Here is a 27,122-nt window from a genome sequence, read left to right on the forward strand (position 1 = left end):
AAAACTGGAAAAATAGCACTGCTGTAGTAAAGATAAAACTGCTGTTTATGAAAAAATCAGCTTGCTGGAATTTTCTGAGTGAAAAATCAGCAACTGCAATTTTTCCTTTTGCTGTCCCAAACCGCCCTTCAGCATTCAAGCTCTGATACCATGTAGAAATTTCTGTTTTCCCACCCCGGTTTTCAGTTTCTCCTTATTTCTCCCATGTAGTTAAATGCCCATTCCCATAACCATACATTTAACAGACTGAAAAAATAAATATTGCTAAAAACACAAATTCTGGAAATTTTTCAGAATGCTGGAAATTGCAGAATTAAAAATCAGCAATAAAAAACAGCGATTAAAACACATTAAAACACTGATATTTTTGGTCAACTTGACCCTGGAAAAACCCCCTACAACTCTTGGGGAAACCAGTTTGAGAGTTCTTCTTTATTTCTGAAAATTGCCTTTTTACAGTGAGAATTATTCAGCAAAAAATCAGCAAGCAAATTTACAACTTATCTCCTTTCCCGTGCCTCACAGCAATCTGGAAATTACAGCAAACAGGACAGCAATAAATGCTGTACGGCCTCCGTTTTATGTGCAGAAAAATCAACAAACTGCTTCTCGATTTTTGTGCAAAAATCTGCCTTTCACTATATGCTGAATCAACTGTACAAATCTGCTCAACTGCTGCCTTGGAATGTGTGCCAAGCTGTTGTCTCCTTCTCCTCCCTGCTCAGAAATCTCTCTTGCTTTCCTTCTCCCAATCTGCTTATGAAAGAATGAATGACCTTTTCCTCCTTTTCCTCCTTTAATATAACTCCAAGTGACTTTTGGGTGATCCAAGTGACTTTTGGGTGATCTCTAAATCCAATGGCTGAGATTAAATGCTCATTTAAATCTCACTTTCTATTTTTTAATTCACCCCACTTTAATAAAGACCCACTTAGTCATTTATTTCCAAAGTCACTTTTCCTTTCTAATTTTTCATTGACTTTATAAAAGTCACTTTAAAATTAGACTTAATAACTTTATCACTTAAAGTCACTTTTAAATTAGATTTAACTTTATAAAATTATAAAGTCACTTTAGGAGAAAAATTAAATTCTTTTGGACACTTTTCCCTAGGCCAAAGATCAAAGCCTAAGGGAACCACCTGTCCTCCGGTACCAAATTTCAACACAACTAGATCTAATTCGCTGCTCTTCCATGGATTTTGTCCATTCATGGCCATCTTTGCAAAAATGTCGAATAAACTCCTCTCTCCTTTGCGCAACACTGGACTGGCCTACATGCTCCCTTTTGGAGCTTGTAGATTTGCCCCTCTCTGCTGCTGCTCAGCTAGTGAGAATTCAGAATCCTTGGTTGGAAGTCCTCTGAGAAAGAATTCCCTCAGCCATGTCTCTCTCTTCCCTCTGGCGTCTTTCTGCCCATCAACTGCTTGCAGAAAACTGTGTCCCACCAGAAAAACCCCTCTTCACTAAAGCTTCTGCTGCGTTGCTCTCTCTGACACTGAAAAACTTCGATCTTGAAGTCTTACCTCTCTGTCGACTCACTCAGAGAGAGACCTCCCTTGAAAATCTAGCCCTCCTGGCCTGAACTGTGCAAACTTTTAGAGGATTCAAATTTCTGCCTCTGTAGGAATTCCGAATTCCCTTCTTCGTTTAGCTCTGGGTCTTCCACCTCTGTTCTTCTTGCTTCACTACAGCTCCGATACCATGTGAAAGTTCCTCAACCAGAATCCCTATTGCAGCAACTAATGGTATTTCTCTTATTTGTTAAATTCTTTTAAACAAATTACTTGCAGTTTCCTGCGAAAAATATCAAAATACATACACTGCAACCTTCACTTAATTAAATATAATGCGGAAACAAGAAACTGAGAAAGAAGGAAAATACAACACAATGACACCGTTATTTTTGGACAAATGTCCTTGGGAAAACCCAATGTGGGAAAACTGGTGCAACAGATTTGAGGGTTTTTATTATTAAGCAGAAGTTATTTCTGAATACAAACTCTGGATGCCTTGCTGGCAATCCAGTACAAAGAATATCACTCGGCAGAAGAAATTAGTGAGATTACCTCACTCTACACTGCAAGTCTTGGCTGATCTGACAGCTGAACCAACGAGTCCCCGACTACCTTTGCGCTGCCCCTACACAGTCACTGCATGGGCCTGCGTCGCTGCCTTTGCGGCAATGCGTCACTTCTCTGCCGGATCGATTTGCTATCAGGAGCTTTGACTTCAACCCTTCTGACTCAGAATGCCAAACTCCTAGCAAATTCTCAGACTTCTGCGTGGAAGGCACTTCGCTGCTCTGCGTGAGCCCTTCCTATCTCTGCGTCACCCTCATTGGGCACTGCACTGCCTCCTTTGCATTTTTCTCTGCCTCTCTGTTGCGTATTCTTGGCTCCGAAGAAGATTCTTCAACCAAAACTATCTCTGTCCCTCTTTGCGTGATCACCACGAAACCTCTGCTTTGCGCTCTAGCTCAACAATTTGATCCAGTGTTACTTGGGAGCGAGAGCGGGAGCGGGAGCGGGAGCGGGAGCGGAAGCGGGAGCGGGAGCGACCATTTTCAGAAGCTCCCGATTTGGGAGCGAATCCCGGAGCGATTTTTTAAAAATATATATATTTTTTAATTTTTGATACATATATGTCAACAAAAACATGTAGAATGATGAAATAGACATAAAAAACATAAAAAAACATAAATTGATCATTGAACCATATCACATCAATCATCTAGAAATTATAATCGTCATCAACCTTAGTAAAATAATAAATTAAAATAACGTTCAATTCAATAACATTTATCATCATTGATCACCAAAGTAACAAGTTGTACTTGTAAGCCAAGTTTAACCATTACAAGAAGTAATATCGAAGATATTTCTAAGTCCTAACTTCTAACTGTTAACATGATATGAAATGTTAAAAATTTATAAAATGAAACATGAATAATGAGATGAAATGAAACAACTTTAGTCTTTCACAAAGCATCATATTCATAATTCACAATCATTACCAATGAGTTATAATTGCCAAGGCCCAACTTCAAACTTCAAATTTTCATTGTCACAGTGATATAATGTTTACAAAAAATATCATAATGTCATAATGATATGAAAGAGTCAAGAGTCAAGAGTCAAGGACTCAAAACTCAACACTGAACAGTTATGAAAACTAAAGTGACAAGTCTAATAGAAACTAAAAAAGACAAGTAAACTGTAAATCTACAAGTGGCCCTTGCCACGAGAGTCTCCAGGAGTATAAGTAGGTCTTGGCGGTCTTCTAGGAGTCTCCCGCCCAGACCGACGACCAGAACTAGAGCCTCCACGCGAGGGTGTCGATGGAGGTGGCGACAGCAATGGAACAAGACTCGGGCCCCGAGAACTGCTACTGGATGGTGGAGGTGGAGGTGGCATGGCTGCTTCAGCTTCATCCCGTACAAGCTCATCTTCTAGTTCTTCCATATGTACAATGCCATCCTCCAAATTGTCGTCCTCAGGGTGATTGTCCCAAATTTTATATGTGGGATCTTCATTAGCCCGATCACAGTAATGGCTCAACAACCTCAAATTGTAGTGCACATAAACCAAGCTTTCTGCTCGGTTTTCGTTGAGCCTGTTTCTTTTCACATTATGTATATAACTGTAGGTGCTCCAACACCTCTCTGCAGAAGAAGAATTTACAACCTGTGCAAGAACTTTCAATGCCAATTTTCGCAAAAGTCCGTCGCCGCCATATGTTTCCCACCATGTGAGAGAATCAAATTTATCTTTGTCGTCCATTGCATGGAAGTTACCATACAAACCACTGCCAGTGAAGTATCTGCCTATTTCAAGGCGCACAGCTGCACATTCCTCCCTGTCAGGCACCAACTTTTCTAATGCATCCAGATATCCTTTAGTTACCTCTCGATCTAAATGGGGTTTGGTCCTAACACCACCCCCTGCTGCAGGTTTGCCCAACCAAGAATCTGAGTAGTATTTTGGCGTAAGGATATACGCCAAGCAATGTAGTGGAAGGTTAAGCCTTTTCCACTGTTCACACACACAATCGTGAATCAGATTGTACAAGTCGGGATCTCTGTTATTAACAATGTCTTTTATTTCCCCCAACATGGTATCCATTTGCTCATACACCTCGCCAATCACTGGTTTGTCTGTATTTGCAAACCGAATCATGTTATAAATTGGCTTGGTGAAATCCAATACCTGTCTCACAGTTGTCCAAAACTGCCCATCAAGAGTGGCCTCCTCCACCGTTTCAAAACCTGCAATGTCAGCTACATTTGTAGCCCTTTCCTTTAACACCTGCCAATTTGGACTTGATACCATGCTAGCTAAACCCTCTCTTACCTTCAAAAGGCGCCTGAAGGTGAGGTAATAGCTACCAAATCTAGTCCTCGCAATCTTCAGCAACTCCAATCTCGAGTGACTGCGGAAAAGGCCATGGGTATTGCTATGATTTGTAATAAATTTTATCATTTTTTTTCCTCTCTTGTACAAATCACCAATCCATTGGTATTGTTCATTTTTGTTTTTGACAATATCATGCAACAGAAGGTTCAATGTGTGAACCAAACATCCAGACCAAAATATGTTCGGGTATCTATCCTCAATAATTGCTCCCGTTGCCTTACAATTAGGAGCATTATCAGTGATGACTTGGATGACATTGTATGGGCCAATACGCTCAATTGTTTCAAGCAATGCTTCTGCAATGTTGATAGCGGTCTTGAACTTGTCTGAGTAATCATGTGCAGCTAGAAAAATGGGACCACTTCGGGACACAGCAAGAACACTTATCAATGGCTTGCCTTTTACATTTGTCCATCCATCAGATACAATGGACACCCCATTGTCAGTCCAAGAACTTGTCATTTTATTCAAAGATCGTGATATTTTTGCTTTTTCATGATCAAGGCCAACAGTTCTTGCCTTGTCATACCCAGGGCTCTTGTATCCTTTAGGGGCATCATTTATGGCAGAAACCATTTCGTGCCAATAAGGTGAGCGTAGAACATTGAATGGTATCCCATTTGCATAGAGGAACCTGTAAATTTTTGAATCCACATCATTCCTACACCCCTCATCAAGGAAATCTGATATGGTTCTACGGCGTAAAGATGATGACCCTGAGCTCCATGTCCATATCCACTGCCTTGGGAGGATGCTGAAGGAGTTCTTTGTGAGCTTTCAAAGAAACCCCTTGATCTTTTTGCTTTGTATTGGGCGTCCTCCTCTTCCTTTATGTATTTGGCTCTATCTGCTGTTGACACCGCGTCGCAAGTTCTGATTCCTATTTGTTTCTCTCCATCCCATGCCCTTTTCCCGCAAAGGTGTCTTCTCAAACGGGTGTATGAGCCTGTGAAATCATTGTTGCAATGGGGGCAATGAAATTTAGTGGTTCCACCCCCTTTCCCTGTTTCAGGCCTCTGAACATATTTCCACAATGGAGTTTGGTCTTGTTTAGTTTTTTGACCCTCATGTTCACCCTCCACATCCTCCTCACTGGGGTTTTCACCTATTTGACTTCCTCCGGCTTCTTCATCCACCTCTTCAGTTTCAGGCCCCCTCCGTTTCCTACTCTCCACCACCATAATAACCAGAAAAGGGACCAGGAAGAGGAAAATGCCAATAAAAATCCCCAGGTCCATCGTGTTTGATGTTTGTAGGGTTTGAGTCTTGAATCTGCAAATTAATTTAGTTTATTGGGATTAATTCATTTAATTTATTAATTTAATTTAAATTAATGATCTTTAAACTCAAACAGGTAAATTAAACTAAACAAACTAACTACCTAACCAACTAAACTAACTAAATGATTAAGTTACTTACCTCTGCAAGCTTGCTCCTCGCTCCTTGGCACTTGCTCCTCGCTCCTCAGCTCTGGCTCCTTGCTCCTCAGCTCTTGCTCCTTGCTCCTTTGCTCTCAAACTCAAGCTCAATCTCATTGAAATGATTTTGTTTTGGCCCATTGGGCTTATAAACCCAAAAAAATTAGTTAAATTTTTTGTTTTTTTTCGGGTCCGCGGATTTTTTTTTCCGCCGAACCGCTCCCGGTTCACTAAAATTCGCTCCCGGAGCGTTTTTTAATGCCCGGGAGCGATCAGGGAGCGATCGCTCCCCGATCGCTCCCGGGCATTAAAAAGCGCTCCGGGAGCGATCGCTCCCTGAAGCGCTCCCTCACAGACCAGGGAGCGCAATTTTTTTTACGGGAGCGCGCTCCCGAAAATCGCTCCCGGATTTGGGGAGCGCGCTCCCGACCCGCTCCCGAGCCGCTCCCGCCCGGAGCGCGCTTCGGGAGCGGGTTCGAAGGGGGGGGGGCGCTCCCCCGCATCACTGATTTGATCTAATTGATCAACTCTCGGTGTATTTTCCAAATGACCCTCAAGCCTCCTTCAATAATTTTCTCGTTGACATTCAACGACCCAGATTGGAGGCTGATCAATAGCTAAGATCATTTTTGCTTGATCCTCGTCTTCTTCTAGAAGTTTCACCCACAGTTAGATTAATACCCATCAATTATTTTAATTTCCTATGTTTATACTTAGGGACCTATTGTCGCACAGATTGACACGACAACGCTCAGACTGGGGGCTGTCACTCTGATCCCCGATCTCTTCGTTTAAGCCTGTCTCCCGCGGCTAAGGGGGGTAGACCCTATGAGATGATGAAGACCAACTGTCGACCAGTTGGTTTGGGAGACACGAAAAAACGAGCACTAAATTGATTTTGTGAAGTTAAAAGACCAGTGCCTTGTGGGTTTGATGCTTGTTTAAACGATTGTTTACTAGATGTTGCAGAGATATAAACCATGTACAACAATCATTTATCATCAAATAACCTGAACGATGCAAGATATCCAGTAAAACCACAAAGTTCTTATAATGATTAAAGTTCAATAACGATATCCAGCGATTAAAAATTTCGAAAAGATAAATGCTTTAAACAACCATGCAAATTATGAACATTAACCAGATATCATAGTCATGCAGTTAATCTTCAAAATGATCAAAATGATAAACATTTATTCCACATCAAAAAATTTGAATCTCAGAAGGAAAAAATAAAACGCGATAAGTCCCCAAACCAAGATTGAAATCTGGTAAAAATTTCCCACAATATTTTTTATGTTTTTATCAACTTTTTTATGATTTTTTTTTTTTTATTAATAAAATCTTAAAAACAGTTGAAACTATCTAAAGTTTAACAAAAAATAAAAATAATTATTTCTAAACTAAAACAAAACTATAAAAATCAAAACTAAATTAAAGAGATAAACTTTATCAAAATCTAATCTGGTTCCTCACAAAATATTAAAACTTTTTTCTTTTTATGCCGCTTTTTTAAATTTTAAAAGAAAATAAATCTAAACATAAAACTAAATTAAACAAAGCCTAATATTTAAATTAAAATCCAAAGTCAAAATATTTAAAATTTAAATAAATAAAAGATATATGGAAATCGAAATTTACCTTTACCTTTTTTTGGTTTCTTTTTTAAATATGTATCAAAAACCTACGACGTGAGACTTCAGATTTGAACGTGAGCAAAACTTAGAAAAAAATCGCACTTCACGCAGCAGAGAATAATATCGAAACGTTTTGGATTTCCCTTCGCTTAATGACTGGCAGGCTGCGCGCGGGTTGCAAGGCTTGATGGAATGAATACTGAGCGCAAAAGGACAGAGACAGCAGCGAGATATCATGCGGTGGACAGAGATTTCGACGGCGTGAGGCAGTGGAGGCTTTGGGCACGATTTGCAGGTATCGGTTTGCTGGCGAGATCAATGAAATGTTTGCAGGGTTTCAAGTGTAATCTCTTGGCTGCGGAAATAAACAAAACTGAGTGAAAAGAGCCACGGGTGAGCTAATGCGAATAAAACAAAAACGCCACCCTCACTACACACGCAGAAAATTGAAAACTTTGATTTTGCAGTTACGTTAAGGACCCAAGACAAGACTCTTAAGCAGGCAGATAAGACCCATGTATAACGTTTCAACAAAAAAAAAATTTTCCGACCTGCTAAAGAAAAGCGTAATCAAAGAATTCAACCACTGAACATATAAAGTCAATGTCCTTACCTGACGCCCACAGAAGAAAAACCCTGAAATCGTTACCGTACCTCTGAGAATTTCCACGATTTCTCTGCTTTGGATGACTTTTTTTTTGCGTTTGAAAGAAGATCTGGCAGCGGCAAACTCACATACGGTTGCAGGTGATTTAACAGATATATGGCAGAAGAATGCTGGCTGTGTGTTCGAGCAGGTAATCAATGCGTCTGCAGGTTCCCTTGATGGCAAATGCAGCCCCCAGCAACGATGTAAAACCACAATAATTTTGCAGCGCGCAGGGATTATGGCAGCCACTGTAAAATTGACACTTCGACAGTTTTGGCAGCCAGAAATTTTTTAAATCTTGAATCAACTGCTCCAGAAACCCTGAAATGTTTCTTAAAAAACAAAATGCATCTGTAACCTGCAAACAAAAATCCGGAAGATAATATGTGCATAAAATAAAAACTGAAAACCCTAAACCCAACAAAAAATTTACAGTATTTACAAACTGAAAGCTCTTCAGAAGCTAGATTTATCAGTAATCACAGTAATATTATCAGAATTTAATTTTAATGTAAAATGTTTCAGAAAACCTTGCATGCATTCATAAAAAAAAATAATTTGAATGATAAGCCCGTGATCAAGAATTGGCTGGTCTCTTTCAGAAAACACAACCCGGGAGTTGGCTGGTTCAGCCGAGAACTTCCCCTAACGCCCGGTAATCTGAAAAAAGGATTTCCTGCACAGCTTAAATTCAACCATCAACATAGAAGGAGAAACAATAGTGAAACCCCGATCAAATGGAGATACCTGCCAATATATTTCAGAATCTAAACTATCATTCAAACCCCAAAGATCAGACAAGATACCTGTGCCTAGATCAATCTTCATTAAGCTATCATTAATGGCTGAAAATAAAATTATGCAGAACAAATAGAACAATCTTACAGCATTTTCAGAAGAGTAACACCAGCAAGATTTTTAACCCCAAAGTCTTCTTTATTGCACAAAAAAATGAACTACAAGAGAGCTTCTTCAACACAAGACTCACAGATCTTCTATCTCAAATAACCCCCTAGGACCCTATTTAAAGGAAAAAAAACCCAACGGCTAGTTCGAGTGATCCATGTTAAAATGATCTCGACCGTCGATGAGAATCAAGGTATCTTTTAATTTCATCCGTCGAATTAGTTAATTCATTAAAAATGAAAATTTGCATTTATTTACTCAAAAATATTATTATTTTATTATTTTTAGGGTTTTTGTTTTATTTTATTATTTTTATTTTTATTTTTTTATTAAATTTTTTTTTTTTTTTTTTTTATTTTATATTATTTTTTTAATTTTTAATTTATTTTTAAATGGATCCTCGAACTTTAGCCTTTGGAAAAATCACCTAGGACCTAGGACTTAGGACTTATGAGGGGATTAAAACATTTTCTAACCCTCAAGACACTTTACATCATGACTTTTACAACTTTACATCCCAAGGGGGAAAACCCATTTGACATAGACCCTCATAAACCACCCAGTTCTGCGACACAACTATAATCTAGCAAATTAACACACTAGGATTCTCCTAAAATTCTAATGACAAAATCCATCTCGGCTTTGGGGTTAGGCTGAAGGAAAACTCTGCCGATCATGGATCAGTGAGACGAAAAACCTTCCGGGACATAGATTATCACTTAGAAAATTAGGTCCACCTAGGCAACTTACAGACATGACTCATATCTGCTAAGGTTATTTACAATTTATACATGCAGACTGGATTTACAACATGAATTGATCACGCTGTCGATGACTGCAGAATGGCACGGACATGCGCCACCCTTTTTGCAAAGAAAAGGGGGTGCACTGCTATGGGTAGTTGACCGGTAGTGGTCAACAGGACCCATTAAAAATAATTAATTATTTTAATAGAACTATCTCCGGGTGGAATTTCCCAAAACTCTTTCTGGGTTCTTTGGAATACATGCACCCAAGCCTCCCTGCAAAATTTGAGACTTAGAGCACATCTGATGCTACTAGAAATGAATAGAAGGATGTGGTTTGGCACTTGTGGGAGGTATCTTATATCTGGTTAGCTGTTATCTTGATGTCTTATTTCTGGATGAATTGATGATCATTGAACATTCTCTCATAAAGAAAGCTTGCTGGATTTTCCCGTTTGTGGGTTTTGCCCTGGTCATTGACTGAAAATTTTGTCTCTTATTTGATTGTTTCATTGTTATTTTTGCTGCTCTATTGTGATTAATGGTTGAAATTTTCTTATGCATAACTGCTTCATGATATTGAATGTTATATGGAATTAATGCTAATAACTCATTTGAAGTAGTTATCGTTGAAGAAAATTGTTCGATTCATTGGACATTAATATAATTGTCTTATCTTATCTTACTCCCACCCTGTACCTGAACTGGATATGCTCTTTTAGTCTCATTGATCTACTTTTATGGTCATTTGTTGGGCAACAATAAAATATTTTTACCTCTTATTTCTTTTTATCTTATTTTTTACATCATGGGTGTGTTCTAGACTCAGCCCGCATGGCTCAATATTGACAATGGACCATGCCTTTATTTATTTACATAATCTGATCAAGTATATACCGGGTGTTGAAAGTTTGAAACCAGGGCATTACAAGAATAGGGCCAACCTAGATAAAGGCCTGGAAACTGCACCTTTCGTGCTAGAAAGCTGATCCAATCTACCTTACTGGCCTGCTTATATCAAGTATTGTGATATCTACTTAGATCACATAACATGTATTAATATATCTTTTCAACACAGCCTTTTCTGTCTTTAAAGGGAAGCATTTGTATTTTTTGAATATATATATATTTTCATCCTAAGGATTACAATGACAGCTGTAGATTTCTTTGTTTCTTGAAAAACTTTTAGCAGTTTGTCTGTGAGTGTGCTTGCTTTCATTCTGTACACATTGATTTGGATGGTAACCAAGCCAATATAAATAAAAGGTGTAGGTACCAGAGCCACTGCACATAATAGATAAATGGTATTTGATTTTTCCAAAGCTACCTTTTGTGAATTGTTCCTTCATCAACTATCAGCATTTTGTTAACCCTCTTGCTTTAATCTTCTCACTGGCTTATCTTATCTATGAATTTATTTTGTTCTGATACTTTATTCCTTTTATTTAGTACAACTATTTATCTATGCAATACAAACAGAAAATATGATTGAACTTTAGCTATACATTTTTCTTTATATCTCTTTTTGGTTCCAGGGAAAGAAATCGGCACAGAATTTGTGTGTTGCTGTAGCAAAGGCAGGGGATGTTGAATCATGTCCCTATGGAGAAAATTGTCGCTATAGTCATGACTTGGATGGTTTTTTGGCACAGGTATGCTGGAAGGGATGTTGGGTTGCTGTTCAACAGTGTTTTCTGACATTTTTGTTGGAGTATCTTTAACAACAATGGTTGCTTTTGTGATATGCTACATGCTCCTTTGCATTTATATGGCCCTTACTCAAATCTTATGGATACGTTTTGTTTGCACTGTGCAGAAACCACCAGATCTGCCTGGAAAGTGCCCTTTTTTGTATAAACCAGAGCCATGTCATTATGGTGTAGCATGCCGATTTGCAGGAACACATATTGAGCGCGATTCCCTGCAAAAAGAGGCTGCTTTTAACGACACCACTTACGAGATGAATGGCCTTAACAAAGATCTGCAAAAGCTTATCTGGAAAAAGGCAGTAAAATTTACTAAGGCAGATGATCAACTTAAAAAGTTGGGGATTCTGGTATGTGTCAGTTCTAGATATTCATATTATTATTTTCCTTTTTTTGGCATTTTAACTGATCTGTGATATTTTTTTTTAATAGATTCATTTATTTTGGCTCTCAAAACCCATAGTATAATATAATTGTCTGTAACCCTAAGTTGCACTGTATGTGGAAACATCTGGAAGTTTCGAAATGGATATGGTTGGGAACGTGATCCCCCCAAAATGGAAAAGTTATGTGAAACATTGTATATATTATATATTACAAATAAGTTAAATAACACATTATCTTGCAAAGAAAGAAAGAATGAGATATTATTTGGCAGCTCAGGGATAAATTCTCTCCTTTGGACAGCCTTCCTCATCAAGAAAGACCCCTCCTAGCCCTTGGAAGAATTTAATTTGGTCAAGGAAAAATTAAATTTTTGAAGTAAAACCCATAAGTACACAAAAGTACTATTGAAAAGTGTAGCTAGGTTCGTTCTTCATAATGACATATAATTATGATTTTATGTTATGAGATGTAAAGAAGAAAAACAAAATTATTGTATTGACTTGTTTCATGGGTTTCATGAGCAAGAGATTTTGTTTTTGAGTCAAGACTCTCGTTGAGAGTCTTTAGGAATTATTTTTCATCTAGTCATAAAATGATAGAGTCATTGTCATGTAATGAAGTCATGTTACACTTTGTAAAAGGTCAAAATTGTCTATGTAAAGTATCCTTCAAGACCTTGTCACTTATCCTCTTCAAGTCGCCCTACAACGATGGAAGAACATGTTAGAAGAAGTTGGCCTAACTCTTGAGATCATGTCGGCCTAAAGGACATGAGAAGAACTGTATATATAGCCTAACTCGGCCTCACTTGAAGGCAAGCAATTCGACAAGCAACTCGACATACACTTCGTGAAGAAGTGCGAAGAAGAAGGGCTACAAAGAGAAGTGTGAAGTAGTGATAACAAGGATTTCTTCTGGGGCAGCGAAGGAGGATTCCTCTTGGCAGCAAAGAGGGTTTCTTTTCGGGCAACGAAGGAGTATTCTTCTGGGCAGCGAAGAAGGTTTTTTCTGGGGTAGCGAAGGAGGATTCTTTTGGGCAGCGAAGAAGGTTTCTTTTGGGGCAGCAAAGGAGGATTCTTCTGAGCAGTGAAGAAGGTTTTTTCTGGTGCAACGAATGAGGTTTCTTCTGGATAACTAAGATAGAGATCTAGAGACCGAGATACTCTAGAGGAAACCAGTGAGATCATAGAGACCGAGTTTCTCTGTGAGGCGTTTCAGAATTTCCAGGAGACATCAACGACAGCCTAGTATGCCCACAAGACAGCAGACTTTGACGAGCTTCTCTCAGTTTTCTTCTCTCGATCTCGAATGTTAGGAGTACGGGTTAGACAGGCCCCCCCCTTTTCTTCTTCCTCTTCTCCTTCGCTGCTTCATCGTAGCGCTTTGTTCCGAAGCCATGAGCTTCTTGACTCTTCATTTACTTTTAGATGTATTTCTTGCTTTTAAAAAGAAATGTTAAAGGGGACTGTTTGGTCCACCGACTTGCATGATGTAATCATTTGTAACCGACAGTCCCGTTGACCTATTATGGTCATTTGTTGGACATTAATAAAATTATCTTATCTTATCTTATCTATAGGAAGTCGAGAAGAAGCAGTGTGAAGGATAGAGACCGAGTTTCTCTGTAGGAAATCAAGAAGAAGCAGTGTGAAGGATAGAGACCGAGTTTCTTGGTGAGCTCCAGTATTGCAACAATAATGCTGCAACTCCTGGGGCTTCCTTCTTTACTTTTATCAACTCGGTAGTTCGTAACAAACTTGGAAGCGACAGTGCTGTATGCACAAGTACTAGCTCTTACTGCAGGCTGTCACTTGATCAGCTGGCGCAAGTTTGTTAGGAGCTTAAGCCAACTTCTATGAGTTCTCAGAAGAAGCTTTAACTGTAATGAAAGGAAATTACCTCTACAGGGGCTATTCTACTTGCAGAGAGAGAAAGAAAACTGAAATGAACCGCAAACCCTAGCAAACCCTAGTTTACCCACTAACCCTACTTTTGCAAAAAAGAGATGGAAACTACTGAAATGGGTGCCATTAACCACTGAAAAAGTGAATTGCATTTATTCAGGTTACTTCTGAAGAGAAATGAGAAGAAATCATCTTTTTGTACTTTTGAGTATTTTTATGTGGAATTATTATGCTTATGATTTGACTGGTTATGACTATGCAGAGGTTTGGTGGCAAAGGAAGATGGAGTTGGCTTTTGCAGAAGGTGAGGAAGGTGTGGAGGGGTCCTAAGAAGACCCTAGTACCCTTCTGAAGACTTTCATTGCGATCAGACTTCGGAAAATCGCTCACAGGAAATTCTACAGGAGGCTGCAGGGGATCTATAGGAGGTTCTACAGGAGGATCTACAGGAGGAGGCGGAAAGTGGTTTTTGAAGGTTTGAAGGTGGAAAAATGATGGGAAAGGGGAGATGAAGGTTTGATGAAGGTGTTGAGGAGTCTAGAACTTTGTCATTGAGGATCAGGGCTGAAGGAGATGGTTAGATTTGTTCAAAAGGGCAAAAGAGCAACTTTATGGAAAAATGCAGAAATTAGGGCAGATTGGCAGAATGTGGCGAATGAGTGGGGAAATCTTGAGAGATGAACTGGTACAGGCTGTGTTATGGAGGAATGATAAGCTGGAATGTTCTACAAGAGAGCTGCACACTTACTTCTCAAAACTGACCAAAGCAAGAACCGAAAAACAAAGTTTTGTCTATCTTAACCTAATTCTGACCTAAAACCAGAAAAATGTTGAACAAAACTTTATGAACAGAAAATTATGCGAGAAAACCATGGTAAATGAACAGGAAATGATCTAAGCATGTGAATCCAAACTAATATCAACTTCTCCAACTCGAAATATCACACTAGCAATTGCATTGGAAGAGCAAAAACTGTGTTTTTGGTGGTAGCAGTAGTGCCTTGACCTCAAATCATGGTCCCAAGGAGGGAGAAAGGAGATCAAGACTTGCTGGTGGCCTTTTTGGATCTTTTTCTGTTACTACAGCAAACTACTTAAGCAACTTGAAGCAAAAACAACTATTCTAACCATCAAAAGCAACCTAATTTAACAAAGCAAGATTAACCTAAACAACATAAATTATCTTATGAATGCAAGCAAAAGCATATAAATACACAAAGGAGGTGCTGGGCACTTTGGTTGGGCCCTAACCCAAGAGCTTCAGCCCTCTAGAAAAGATCAGTGCTGGTTCAAAACTTGGTTCATCTTCATTTATCAAAAAATAGCAGTTACATCACAAAACTATCTTCAAAAAGAGCTTGAAAATGAGCTGAGTACAAGGCTACACAAAAGTGCGAAAATATACTATGAAATGGCTAACCTACTGAGGCTTGAAGCCTTCTTATTTATATAAGTGGGGACTCCCAACAATCCTCCTAAACTTAAGGAACTCGGTTGCCTAGAACTGAAGATAACAACAACCCTACTTGACTTGCTCGGCTGCCCCTTGGAATCATCAATGTGGGCCTTTGTATTCTCTGTTGTTGGTGAGGAATTCGAGGAAGGGGTCATTAATGAAGGAGACACCCCTTCTTTAAGTTCTCATCCCTGTTTCCTCGAGTTTGGCTGTCATTTTGCTCATAAAGTCCTGGTCCTTGTCCAAAATTGTCCAAAAAATCTGCAATAAACACTCATTAGACTACATGGCAAAGTGACCATCCCCATTCAATCTATTGACATAAATATATTCAAAAACATGCACAAAACTATTAAGAATGGTGGATTAAATGAACATAATAGGCAGAATGAGCCCATATAGTTACCCATTTCTGGGGCTCATCATCACCCCCTTGCTGAATGGGTTGCTCATTCTCTGAGCAACTAATCCAGTTCATCATCTTTAATAGCTTTAACAACTTCCTTGACATCCCAAGCCTCTGATGCGATGTCTTCCTCTCTGTCATGGAAACCTACTTTCCTGTCCACTTCCTCCCATTGTTCCTGTTCTTCCTCCTCCTTAACTCCTTCCAATAGTCCTAACAGTAGTGGAGGACTGAACTTAAGACCAATCCAGTTGGCTTTCAGGTTTTGCATTGAGTGTTTGTATAGGGGTACTCTCCTCATGGCCTCTCTCATTCTGCTTGGGGAGTGATACTCCCTGATCCTTAAGCTATGTGGCAATGTATTCCACCTTCTCATGCATGCATGAAGGCAGTCATCGCCAAACAATCTCTCCATATCTTCAAAATGAGCAATAGCTTGTGCTTGCCTATCAACATAATCAGGGAGAACTTGGGGATTGGCTGCAAGGTGTTCATGGGCATAGATGAGAGCCAATGGTTCTGCTGGTTCTGCCCTTATCATCAGGGGCTCACTTAGCTCTTTTGCCATTATCTTTTGAATTTCCACTGCTCTCTTTTCCTCATGGCTCATCCAGGAAGCCATAGCCATGAGCTGTAGGTCTCCCAATGCAACATTTGGATCCCATAAGTTCATGTCAAGAAGTGCCATATTGTGTAGGTAAAATTTTGCTAGCTTGGCTTTATCTTCGGCTGAACTATGATCACATAAATCCATAAACTGACCATAATCTTGAAATGGGATTGTGCCCCTCTGGGCCAATGTTTTAATCTGGAATTGGAGCCACTGGTCTTTGAGATACAGTGCATAGGATCTAGCTGGCTGTCTGCACTGCAAGGCCTCCATTGCCCAGCTGACCATGCAGGCTAGCTAGGCTTCCTTTTCCTGTAACTGCTTTTTCAAAATCAGTACTTCAGTTGCTACCTGAGATTCTCTTTCTTGTTGCTGTTTCATCAGCGTTTCAATATCTGTTTGTGGTTCTTCTTCTTGTTGCTGTTTCTCTGCTGCCTCACTATCTATCAGCAGTTGTTCTTCTTGCTGCTGTTTCTTTGCTGCTTCACTATCTGCTAGGGGTCCTTTTTGTTGCTGTCCTTCCAAGACTAGTAGATTATTTCCTCTTTGAGGTCCCCTTTCCTGTAGCTATTTTTTCAACAGTTCATTTTCTTCCTGTAGTTGGGCTCTTCTAATGCTCTCTGTGTGCCTTACCATGCCCAACTCCCTGTTCAACTCTCTCAACTTTTTTCCATGTGCCCTATATCTTCGACTCCTTTAGATTTAGCAATCTGCATCCAGGTGTGGGTCCTGACCTTTTCTTTTTCTAATTCGAAGAAAAGAGGTACTGCAAATTTTTGTGGGATGATCTTCCCACCTTCTAGAAGATTGTAATAGGAGCCTAAATTAGGTTGAGGGCTTGGCTCAGGTCTTTATTTTTCTTTACCCTCTTCTTGTGACGTTCTTCTGCCTTCTTTTCCAATTTTTCAGTTTCTTTAAGCTTGGCCAGTGTCTCCTGTAGAGAGGTTTGTGCCTCTTGTAGGATTACTTTGGAGTCCACCAATTTGATCCTTTCCTTCCAGGTGGAGGTCTTCAGACTCCCTCTCTCGTAGGTGATAGAGATTTTGGAGGGAGATTCCTCCCTCTCTACAGTAGGTGCATCCTCAATGGTAATGGGTTCTTTTGATGGTGGCTGGGGCTTGACCACCTTAATCCTGGTCCTCCTCCTGGCTTTGAAATACATTGATGTCTGTCTTTTTCTTTTTCCCTTTTGCTTAGCTGGAGTGCTTAATGCAGCAAGAACAGTTGCTGCTTCCCTTGCCAATGTTTCAGGGGATATTTCCTCTTGCTATTTTTCTTGTTCACCCTCTACAGTTTTTCCTGAGTCTGCTGTTTTTGCTTTTGTCTCTGCTGTCTCTGGTGGTGTCTTCTCCTTTTCTTGTTGAGTCTTTGCCTCTTCTGTGACAGTCTTTTCCTGAGCTTTCTTGGGCTTCTTTTTCTCAACTTCTGTTCTCTTCCGCTTCTCTGCTTTTGATGTTGTTTTCTTTCCTGCCTTAGGTTCAACTGTGGTTTTGTCCGGCTTCTCCTCTTCTTCCTGTTTTTCCTCTTTTTCTTCTTCTATTTGAATATTTTGTGGCTCCTCATGAATTTCCTTCTCAAGTTCCTCTTTCTGCTCCTCCTCTTCACTGCCGGATGGACTAAGTTCATCAGTAAGAGTTTTGATGTCGTCTCCTCTAGACATGTTTTGGAAAATTTCCCAAGCTATAGGGATGGTGTATGTGTGTAGGGCATCTTCTACCAACAATTTGATGAGCCCATGGTGGGCTAGTTGGTCTGGAACCCCTGCATTCAACTTGGTGCCACATTCTATCAAAGATTGGAGGAGGAAATATGGGAGATTGAGTTTTCTAGCTGCAAGTAGGTCCATCCCATATCTCAATTCATGTAATAACCTGAAGTGATATCCATAAACTATACTGAATCTTCCTTCACAAGAGATATATTTCATGATCTGGTAGCTGACCTCACTCCATGGAGGAGGTAAGCTTATTCTTCTGACCCCATTCTTATCCTCTACAAGATGCTTATCAGGCTGAAAAAATGTCTTTTTAGCAACCTGTTCTAATGATTTTTCTTCTTTGCTCCAGGGGAGCCCAAGTGGAAGACCTGTGATTCTGCTGATAAAATTTGGTGTAAGCTCTAGGGTTAGATCCCTGAAACTAACTGTAGCATGTGTTTTGGAATAGGGTCTTAAGGACAATAAAAATTCCTCGGTCACCTCTTCGTCATAACAATGAATTCTCTCAAAGAAAGACATCCAGTTTGCCCTGGTGAAGAGGGCCACCACTTCTGGGTGCTCATGCAATTTGTTGGAGTTCAAAGGCTCCTTTCTCATAAAACCTCCTGGCATGGTGTTTAGTGACTTCTGAAAATGCTCAGGTGAGGAAGAAGGCAACAATTTTCAAAACCAGAAACAGAGGAGTGGCTGATGTTTGTCTTTCTGAAACCAGAGAGGGAATTTCTCGTGTTCTTTTTTTCACAACATCAATTTGCAATTTTTCTCCCTTCAAACTGTTTTCAACCTGAATTTACTTAGCTTTTGGAAGAAACCAATACTTTGACAGAACAGAGAATATATATAACACAGTTTTTTTCACAGAGTAGACAAACTTGCAAATTCGTTTTCTTCATAGGCTTGGTTTCTATGGTTGCATCGCTTTTTTAGGAGAATACGGGAAATGAAAGAAAAAAGGACAGATTTTTGAGCGCAGAGAAGAAAATGGAGAGACTGTATGGAATTTCAGGAAAACAAAGGCAGACTTTTAAGCTTTCTTTCCTTTCCTTTTTCAATCCAATACTTTACTTCTAATCCACCACCTTGTATAGATATATCACATGCAGAGTGAGTTTTCGAGCCTACCTCTTTTCAAGCTCGAATTTGACAAAAATTTTGAATTTTTCCTCTACAAAGCTGCTCTCTGGCCTTCCTGTAGAAAGGATCCTATAGACGGTGCTCTTGCTCTTGTAGAATGCAATAGTGCTCCTGTAGAACCCGATAGGTGGGAGGGTTTTGAAAAACTGGCAGAAAACGATTGGTTCGCTGTTCTGAAGGTGGTAGGTGAGTGCTGCAGTCAAGAACTTGTCGATGCAACTGAGAACAAAAGGTGGTGGAGGCTTAAACCGCACTGTACTTAAGCTGATGGCGTAATCTGTGGTGACGAGGTGAGGTGGCTGGATGGGTACGTTATTTCCATCCGGACCGTTGGTCCTACGCCAGTGTCATTATGGTTTTTCATGTTGCTTGACCGCCATCACCTCCCTTATTCTCGTTATACGCCGCCACCACTACCGGTTCTGAGCTTTTTTCTTCCCGAGTTGATGGTCCACACGTGCTGACTGCGTATCTGAACTGCGGTTTGAATTGGACGAGGCCCATTTGAACTGCACGAGGGTGTTTTGAATTGAACGATGGTGGCCAATTAGCTAGCCACCGATTCCGTTTAATTGTGACCATCCCAATAGTTCATGCAGTTCCTAAATAATATTCATGCAATCGAGGAATAGGTTTAGCCACTTCCCTGTTAGTCGCTGCTGTGCTCTACATGTTCGGACTTTAGCACTTCATTTTCTCATTGCTGCTGGTGTTGGTGCTGTGCACGCTCAGACTTTTTCTTATGCTAGTGATTTTTCGATCAGGTTCTGCTCCTTGCATGTTGCATACATCTTGGCTGCGCTGACCCTGTCTCTGGAGCTTGTTTTTTAAAGGGATCAGCTGCTACAGGAATCCTGTAGGATTTCCTGTAGCTACTTCTCCCTCTGAAATTTCAGGTTGATGCTTGAGCAGGGGCTAAAAAGACAGCTGAAGAAGGTTCTGAATGAAAGGAATAACAATTGGAAGGCATCAAGTAAGAACAAGTGAAGAACGCTGTTGCTTTATTTATCATCATTTTTTTGTGTTTAAAGAATGAAGGAAACAAAATTTCTATATTTGTCTGTGCAGGGAAAGAAAAGCAAGTGGAAGTGTGGGTGTGCAGGGATGGAATGCAGAGTTAGGCGGATGGATGGTGGCAGGGAGGTCCATAGGCCTTCTAAACAAATTTTCAACCCTTGGATTCTTCTCTGAACTTGATTTTGGGCTTTCTGTAGTTTCTACAGGAGCCTCCTGTAGAATGCGCAGAGTTTCCTGTAGGATGCAAAATTTTCAGAACAAACGAGACCAAGGCCTGGGAAAAGACAATGGCGATGGAGGAATGAGTTATCAAGGTTGTATGTAGCCTGGCCATGTGTTTTCTCTTGTGTAACCCTCCTGCAACCTGCAATGCATAAAAAAAAAGTTAGGTTTTTTTTGTTTTTTGTTCTTTTTTTTTTATGAGACAGCTGTGGCATCTCCAGGAGGTTTTCACCCTCACTGCCTGCCCTGGGCGCCTCCAAGATGTTTTCACCCAGGGATTTTTTATTCCTTTTTCTGTTTTTCTCTGATTTTTTTTTATTTGATTCAGGGTGTGGGTGGAGTGGAGACAGGGACCTGCTCCACTACCAACACTGTTTTACCCAGATTCTCAATGAATTCCTGCTTGGAAAGGGGCTTCTTGTAGATCTTCAACCTATGCCCATTGAGGAGCATGGGGGATGGCTTCTTCATCAATGGTCCGGATCAAGACTAAACCATTGTCATTGCATGTTTTTGCTGTGTATGGTCCCAGCCATCTTATTCTCAGTTTGCCCTTGAAATCTTTATATCTTGAATCATACAACAACACCCAATCTCCTTGCTGGAATTGTTTTTTTTTGAGGTGTCTGTCATGCCATATTTTTCTTTGAAGTTGGACTACCTCTGAGTGGAGAAGGGCCTGCAATCTTTGCTCATCTAATAGCTGAAGTAACCTTTCCTTTTGTGCATGGCTGAGATCTAGGTCCAGCTGAGCTGCCATCCTCAATGTGTTATATTCAAATTCTATTGATAGCAAAGCCTTCTTCTCGTAGACCAGCTCATAGGGTGTGAACCCTGTGGTGGTTTTCTAGTTGGTGTTATAGGCCCAGGTGGCCTCAACCAATCGATCTGCCCAATCTTTTCTGCTGCTGCTCACTACCTTAGCCAAAATTCCTTCCAAAGCTCTGTTAGTGACTTCCACCTGTCCATTTGCTTGCGGATGATAAGGGGTAGAAGTTCTGTGCTTAATCTTGTGATGTGTGAGCAGGTCTTCAACTAGATTGGAGGTAAACTGACTCCCTTGATCTGTGACTAACTCTCTTGGATAACCAAACTTGTAGAAGATATTTTCCCTCAAAAACTCAGCTACTTTTTCTTCTGTTGCTGCCTTGATCGCTTTTGTTTCTGCCCATTTTGTCAGATAATTAGTACACACAATGATGTAAGATTTCTGTTTTGAAGGAGGGTTGATAGGACCCACAAAGTCCATGCCCCACTTCTCAAATGGCTTGAAAGTCACTTGAGGTTGCAGGGGCATCTCATCCCTTGGAGTAGGTTTCCCCATCCTTTGACATTGGTCACATTGGCTGATATATCTCCTAACATTTTGATGAAGAGTGGGCCAATAGTAATCCGCTTGCAGAATTTTGAAGGTAGTCCTTTTTGCTGCAAAGTGGCCCCCACAGGGCCCATCATGACAGGTTAGGAGGATGTCAAAAACTTCCTCCTCCCTGACACATCGCCTCAAAATCTGATCCGGGCCAAGTTTAAAAAGATTGCCCCCAATCCAGGTGAATGGAGCACTTTTCCTCATGATCTTGCTCTTCTCTTTTGAGGACAGGTGTGGCAGAAACTGTGCTGAAACCAAATAATTTGCTATATCAGCAAACCATGGAGAGTACTGAAATAGCAAATAGGTGTTCATTTGGCATTTGATCATCCACCATTCCTTCTTCACCTGTAGGCAGATCTAGTCTAGACAGAAAATTAGCAACAACATTTTCCTTACCCGACTTATCAACAACAGTCAAATCAAATTGTTGCAATAGAAGTAACCATCTAATGATACGAGCATTTACATGTGGTTTATTCATCAAATACCTAATTGCAACATGATCAGTGTGTACGAATGTTTGATAGCCAGTGATATAGTGTCTAAACTTATTTAGGGAATGGACTACAGCTAGGAGCTCCTTTTCGGTTACAATGTAGTTTAGTTCGGCCTTGGAAAGGTTTTTACTGACAAAATATATGGCATAAGGCAACGTTTCCTCAACTTGCCCTAAGGCTGCTCCTATCGCTTTGTTCGAGGCATTTGTGTGAATGTGGAAAGGTAGGGCCCAGTTTGGACCTCTCAAAATTGAGGCAGTTACCAGCTTACCTTTCAAGGCATCCAGAGCTTCTTGACAGTTGTCAGTCCATATGAACTCAACATCTTTTCCCAAAAGACCAATGGAGAGGCTAGCTTACTAAAATCCTCAATGAATCTTCTATAATACCTTGCTAAGCCTAGAAAACTTCGAACATCTCTTACCTTTTGAGGAGGTGGGACGCTTTGGATGATAGCAATCTTGTTGGGATCCACCTGTAATCCTTGCTGAGAAATTGTATGACCTAGCACGGTCCCTTCAGTCATCAAGAATTCACATTTTTCAGGACCGAGGGACAGGTTCATTTCAATATACTTGGCTAAAACTTTTCCCAAGTTAGTCAGAGCTTCCTGGAAGTTAGAACCATAAGGGGTAAAGTCATCCATATAGATTTCCATTGAATCATGCACCAGTTCAGCAAATATGCTCAGTACTGCTCTCTGGAAAGTGGCGGGACCATTGCACATGTTAAGTTATGGTATGTTCTATGCTTATAACAGTTTACTTCTTTTTCTTATTATATTCCACCGATTAGCAATCACATGTACATAAAGTAAAGTGCAGATAGAACATTAAACGATCGACAGAAAACAAGCCAAGACAAGAGACACAAGATGTGGCGGCTAGCCAGGGACAAACCCCACAATGTGTGGGGAAACCCTTTGATCAAATCTTCTTTTATCTTCAATAATTCAGCAGAGAGAAATAGTACAATAAATCTGATTCATATAAGCAGTAGCAAACCCTAGATCAGTAGCATTAGCATTAGCGGCTTCATTATCAAACTAGGGCAGACCATATCTCACAAACCGACAGTCGGATTGACTTCATTCCACCACCAAAAGTTTCGGCTTCCAGAGGAGGTTCAGATGAACCTACAACGCAGTTCAGATGAGGAGATCTTCTAGGCCACACAAGTCAATCTTTACTTCTGCAGTTGCAGCTTCAGTTTCAGCAGTTTCCGGCTTCAAACTAGGGCAGTCGATATCTTGCAAACCGTTTGTCGGATTGACTTCATTCCACCACCAAAAGTTGCGGCTTTCAAAGGAGGTTCAGATGAACCTACATCGCAGTTCCAAAGAGGAGATCTTCTAGGCCACGCAAGTCAATCTTTGCTTCTGCAGTTGTAGCTTCAGTTTCGGCAGTTTCCGGCTTCAAACTAGGGCAGTCGATATCTTGCAAACCGTTCGTCGGATTGACTTCATTCCACCACCAAAAGTTGCGGCTTTCAAAGGATGTTCAGATGAACCTATAGTTCCAAAGAGGAGATCTTCTAGGCCACGCAAGTCAATCTTTACTTCTGCAGTTGCAGCTTCAAATTCAACAGCTTCCGGCTTCACATGTGTGAGAGAGAGATACCCATTTCAGCGCAGTAGAGAAGAGACTCATATCTGCGCAGTAGAGAGAGAGAGATGTGATGAGATGAGCGAGTCCAAATGAGGAAAAGTCGTCTTATATTTATACACAACGTTGGTGGGTGAATAGATGCGTCTGTTGGGCTTCTGAGCCTACATGAGTTGTAGGTCGGCTTGATAGTAATTCCATAATCAAAATAAATTCATATCTCCATGAATACTTATCGGAATTGGATGATCTTTATATCAATCCTACACCTCTCGACGAGAGGAATCTAATAAAAATATTATTAGCCATGAATAAGATGACCCACATGAAGTTTTGCTCTGGTTGCCAATTTTAACAGCACAACCCAAAAGGACGGACTCGGTAGGCAAAAGTACCCCAAGGACAAGTGAAAGTGGTCTTATCTTGGTCTTCCGGGCTGATTTGGATCTGGTTGTACCCTCTAAACCCATCTAGGAAGGAGAAGAACTTCTTCCCTGCCAGGCCATCTAACACTTGATCTCTAAAAGGAAAAGGGAAATGGTCCTTCTTGGTGGCCTTGTTTAGTTCTCGATAATCTACACATATTCTCCACTTCCCGTTTTTCTTTGGCACTAGCACCAAAGGAGAAACTCATTCACCGACATAGATGGGATAGATGAATTCTGCATCCAACAACTTTTGTAGTTCTTCTTTGACAATGTCCTTAAAGGCTGGATTCATCCTCCTTTGAGGCTGCTTGACTGGTTTACAATCTTCTTTAATGTCAATGTGATGAGTACAGACTGAAGGGTGGACTCCCTTCATCTCCTTATAGCTCCAAGCAAAAGCATCCAAGTGATTGTTCAATAAGCTACATAGTTCTTTCTCCTGAGAGGTGGATAGGGATGAGTTGATCTTCAAGGTTTTTTTCTGGGCCGAATTCCACATTCTTAACTCGGAGAGAGGTCGGATCAGCCACACAGAGATCAACTACAGGATTGGCTTGGGTTTCTTCCACCAACTCTTCTAATGGCAACACACTGGGGGGTGGATTCTGAATCAAGTTTTCAATAAGGTCATCCTCGGTTTGTGGGCCCCCCATGGTAGCCTCTACTATACACAATGGTGTGGAATAGACTTCATCCTCATCTTCCTCCTCCAACCAGAGGGGTAGATCATGTTCTAACAGAGGTTGGGCAGGAGGATATAGGACTAGCTGTTTGGACATATGCCCGTTCTTGATTGTCATGTTCCCAGCTCGACAACTGATGTAGGCATCTGCAGTAGCCAACCAAGGTCTTTCCAGGATGAGAGGATACCCGGTGAGCTTTGCCTTCGGTTGGAGAACCAGGAAATCAGTAAGGTATTCCCAGGAATCAATAGAGACCATTACATCTTCCACAATCCCCTCAGGGTTCATGGTGGAGCGGTCTGCTAACTGCAGTACTGTGGAGGTCTTTCTCAGGGAACCCTGAAGGTTGAGTTTGAGCATAGTGTCCCTGGTCATCACATTAATGGGAGCCCCTAGATCAATCAAGGTATGGGGGATTACGGTGCCATTGATGTGGACATCGACTATAGGACTCCTAGGGGGTCTAGATATTTTGGACAGATCACCTGCCCCAACATCAAGTCGGACAATTGTCCTATGACATTGATAGTTGGAGCATCTCTCTTGCGCCTGCCTGGGTGCCTGAAGCACTTCTATTTGATAATCTTGTTGTATATAGGTACATCCTTTATGGCTTGGAGAAGTGGTATCTTTACACATAACTGTTTCAATTCTCCAAGAAGTTCACTTTCTTCTGGGGTCGGTTGTGTGGTTCCAGTTAGTCTCTCACGAAACGGTGGAGTGACCTTTGGTTCACTTTCCTGTTTTTCTTCCACATCCTCCTTAGGAGGAGGTTGGCTATCTGGGAGAACCTTCCCAGATCGTAGGTTAATCTCATGGATCTCCACAGCATAGGTCAGGCATGATGTTTCTCCACTATATACCTACTGGGCCTCTCTGTTGTTAGGGTTCGGGTTCGGTTGAGCAGGGATTTGGGGTTGTCTTGGTGGAATAGGAGGTAATGGTTGTGGCTGAGCAGGTGGTGGAGGCAAAAGAGCGGGAGGAGAGTTGTACTGTGCCTCCACCCCTGATGAGGTGCATTCCATTGAGGCTGTGGCTGAGCATAAGGGTGAAACAAATGAGCAACTGGAGGGTCTCGGTATTGAGGAGGATATGACCAAGGAGGGGGTGTGGACCAGGAAGGATGAGCAGGGGGACCTCAAGAAGGCATGGAAGTGGCTTGATTGGGGTTGTAATAGTTTTGGGATGTCCCTTGCATTCCCTGCTGGTAAGGTCTGGGTCCATGTGGCCTCCTTTGGTTCATGAAATAGAGTGGTTTAGTGGCTCCTTCAACGCCCTGATATGCAACTTTGATTCCGGGCAAGGAAGGGCATTGATTCGTTGGATGGTCTTCTTCACAAACTAAACACACTTCTATAGAGTGCAATGGACATTCGTTCCTAGGATGCTTTCTAGTGCACCTGGGACAAAATATGGCCAAAGCCCTCTCGGCTTCCTCTTGTTTCCTTTTGATATGCAAGGTATCCATTTGCATGGCAAGAGTCTGCCTCATCTCGCTCTTGAAATCTTCCAGCCGATTCTCAAGTTCGTTTCTAAGGGATGAACTAGATGAGGATGTACTGGCTAAAGGTTGACTTCCCCTACCTCTCTTTCTAGTTGACCTGGAATGGTTTCTAAACACAGTCTTTATGTCATCATAAGGTAGTTGGTAGATGTCTCCCCCAGCCAGCAAATGGAGGGTATCTAGAAGGTCTTCAGGGACTCCTCTGAGCAGAACCAACTTCAGAGATTCGGGGTCAAGTGTGCACCTGGCCCTTTTATAACTGAGTTGAAACCTTTCTTCATAGTCTTCTAAAGATTCATCACTTCCCATGGTCATTCAGAAGATTTCTTCCTTGGTATCCTTTGACCTACAGTAGTCCCGGTATTTGTTGTTAAAGGCTTGCTGCATATGAGCCCAAGTTGTGATACTGTTTCCAGGTAACCCCATGAACTAGCGCAAGGCTGCATCCTTGAGGGTAGAAGGAAACAGTTTCAACTTCTGCTTGTCTTCTGCATAGTCATAGGTTCGACAGAAAACAACAAATTCAAACAAGAAGGTATCGGGATCTTCGGTAGTCAATCCGTGGAAGTGAGGTAAGGTTGAAGGGCTTATGTTTTTCATTTTTGTGTCCCCATTGGTCTCTCGGATAGGAAAGACACCTTCTATTCTTTCCCCATTTCCTCTAATGTTTCTGTTTTCAGACATGGTCTCAGGAGGAATGGTTTC

General features: G+C 40.9%; 1 protein-coding gene across 1 annotated transcript in view; it reads left to right on the forward strand.

Annotated features, from left to right (window-relative positions):
• The window catches only part of LOC149213504 (FMN-linked oxidoreductases superfamily protein), a 238,146-nt gene that overhangs the window by 81,099 nt on the left and 129,925 nt on the right, over positions 1 to 27,122 (forward strand). Inside the window, exons 2-3 of the mRNA XM_089392039.1 lie at positions 11,306 to 11,422; positions 11,587 to 11,826. Of these exons, the coding sequence (XP_089248165.1) occupies positions 11,306 to 11,422; positions 11,587 to 11,826 (357 nt within the window). The remainder of the gene's footprint in view (positions 1 to 11,305; positions 11,423 to 11,586; positions 11,827 to 27,122) is intronic.

Source organism: Pinus tabuliformis, chromosome 1_1, assembly GCF_031772625.1.
Source record: "Pinus tabuliformis cultivar Carrire ecotype Pingquan chromosome 1_1, CPIR1, whole genome shotgun sequence".
NCBI lineage: Eukaryota > Viridiplantae > Streptophyta > Pinopsida > Pinales > Pinaceae > Pinus > Pinus tabuliformis.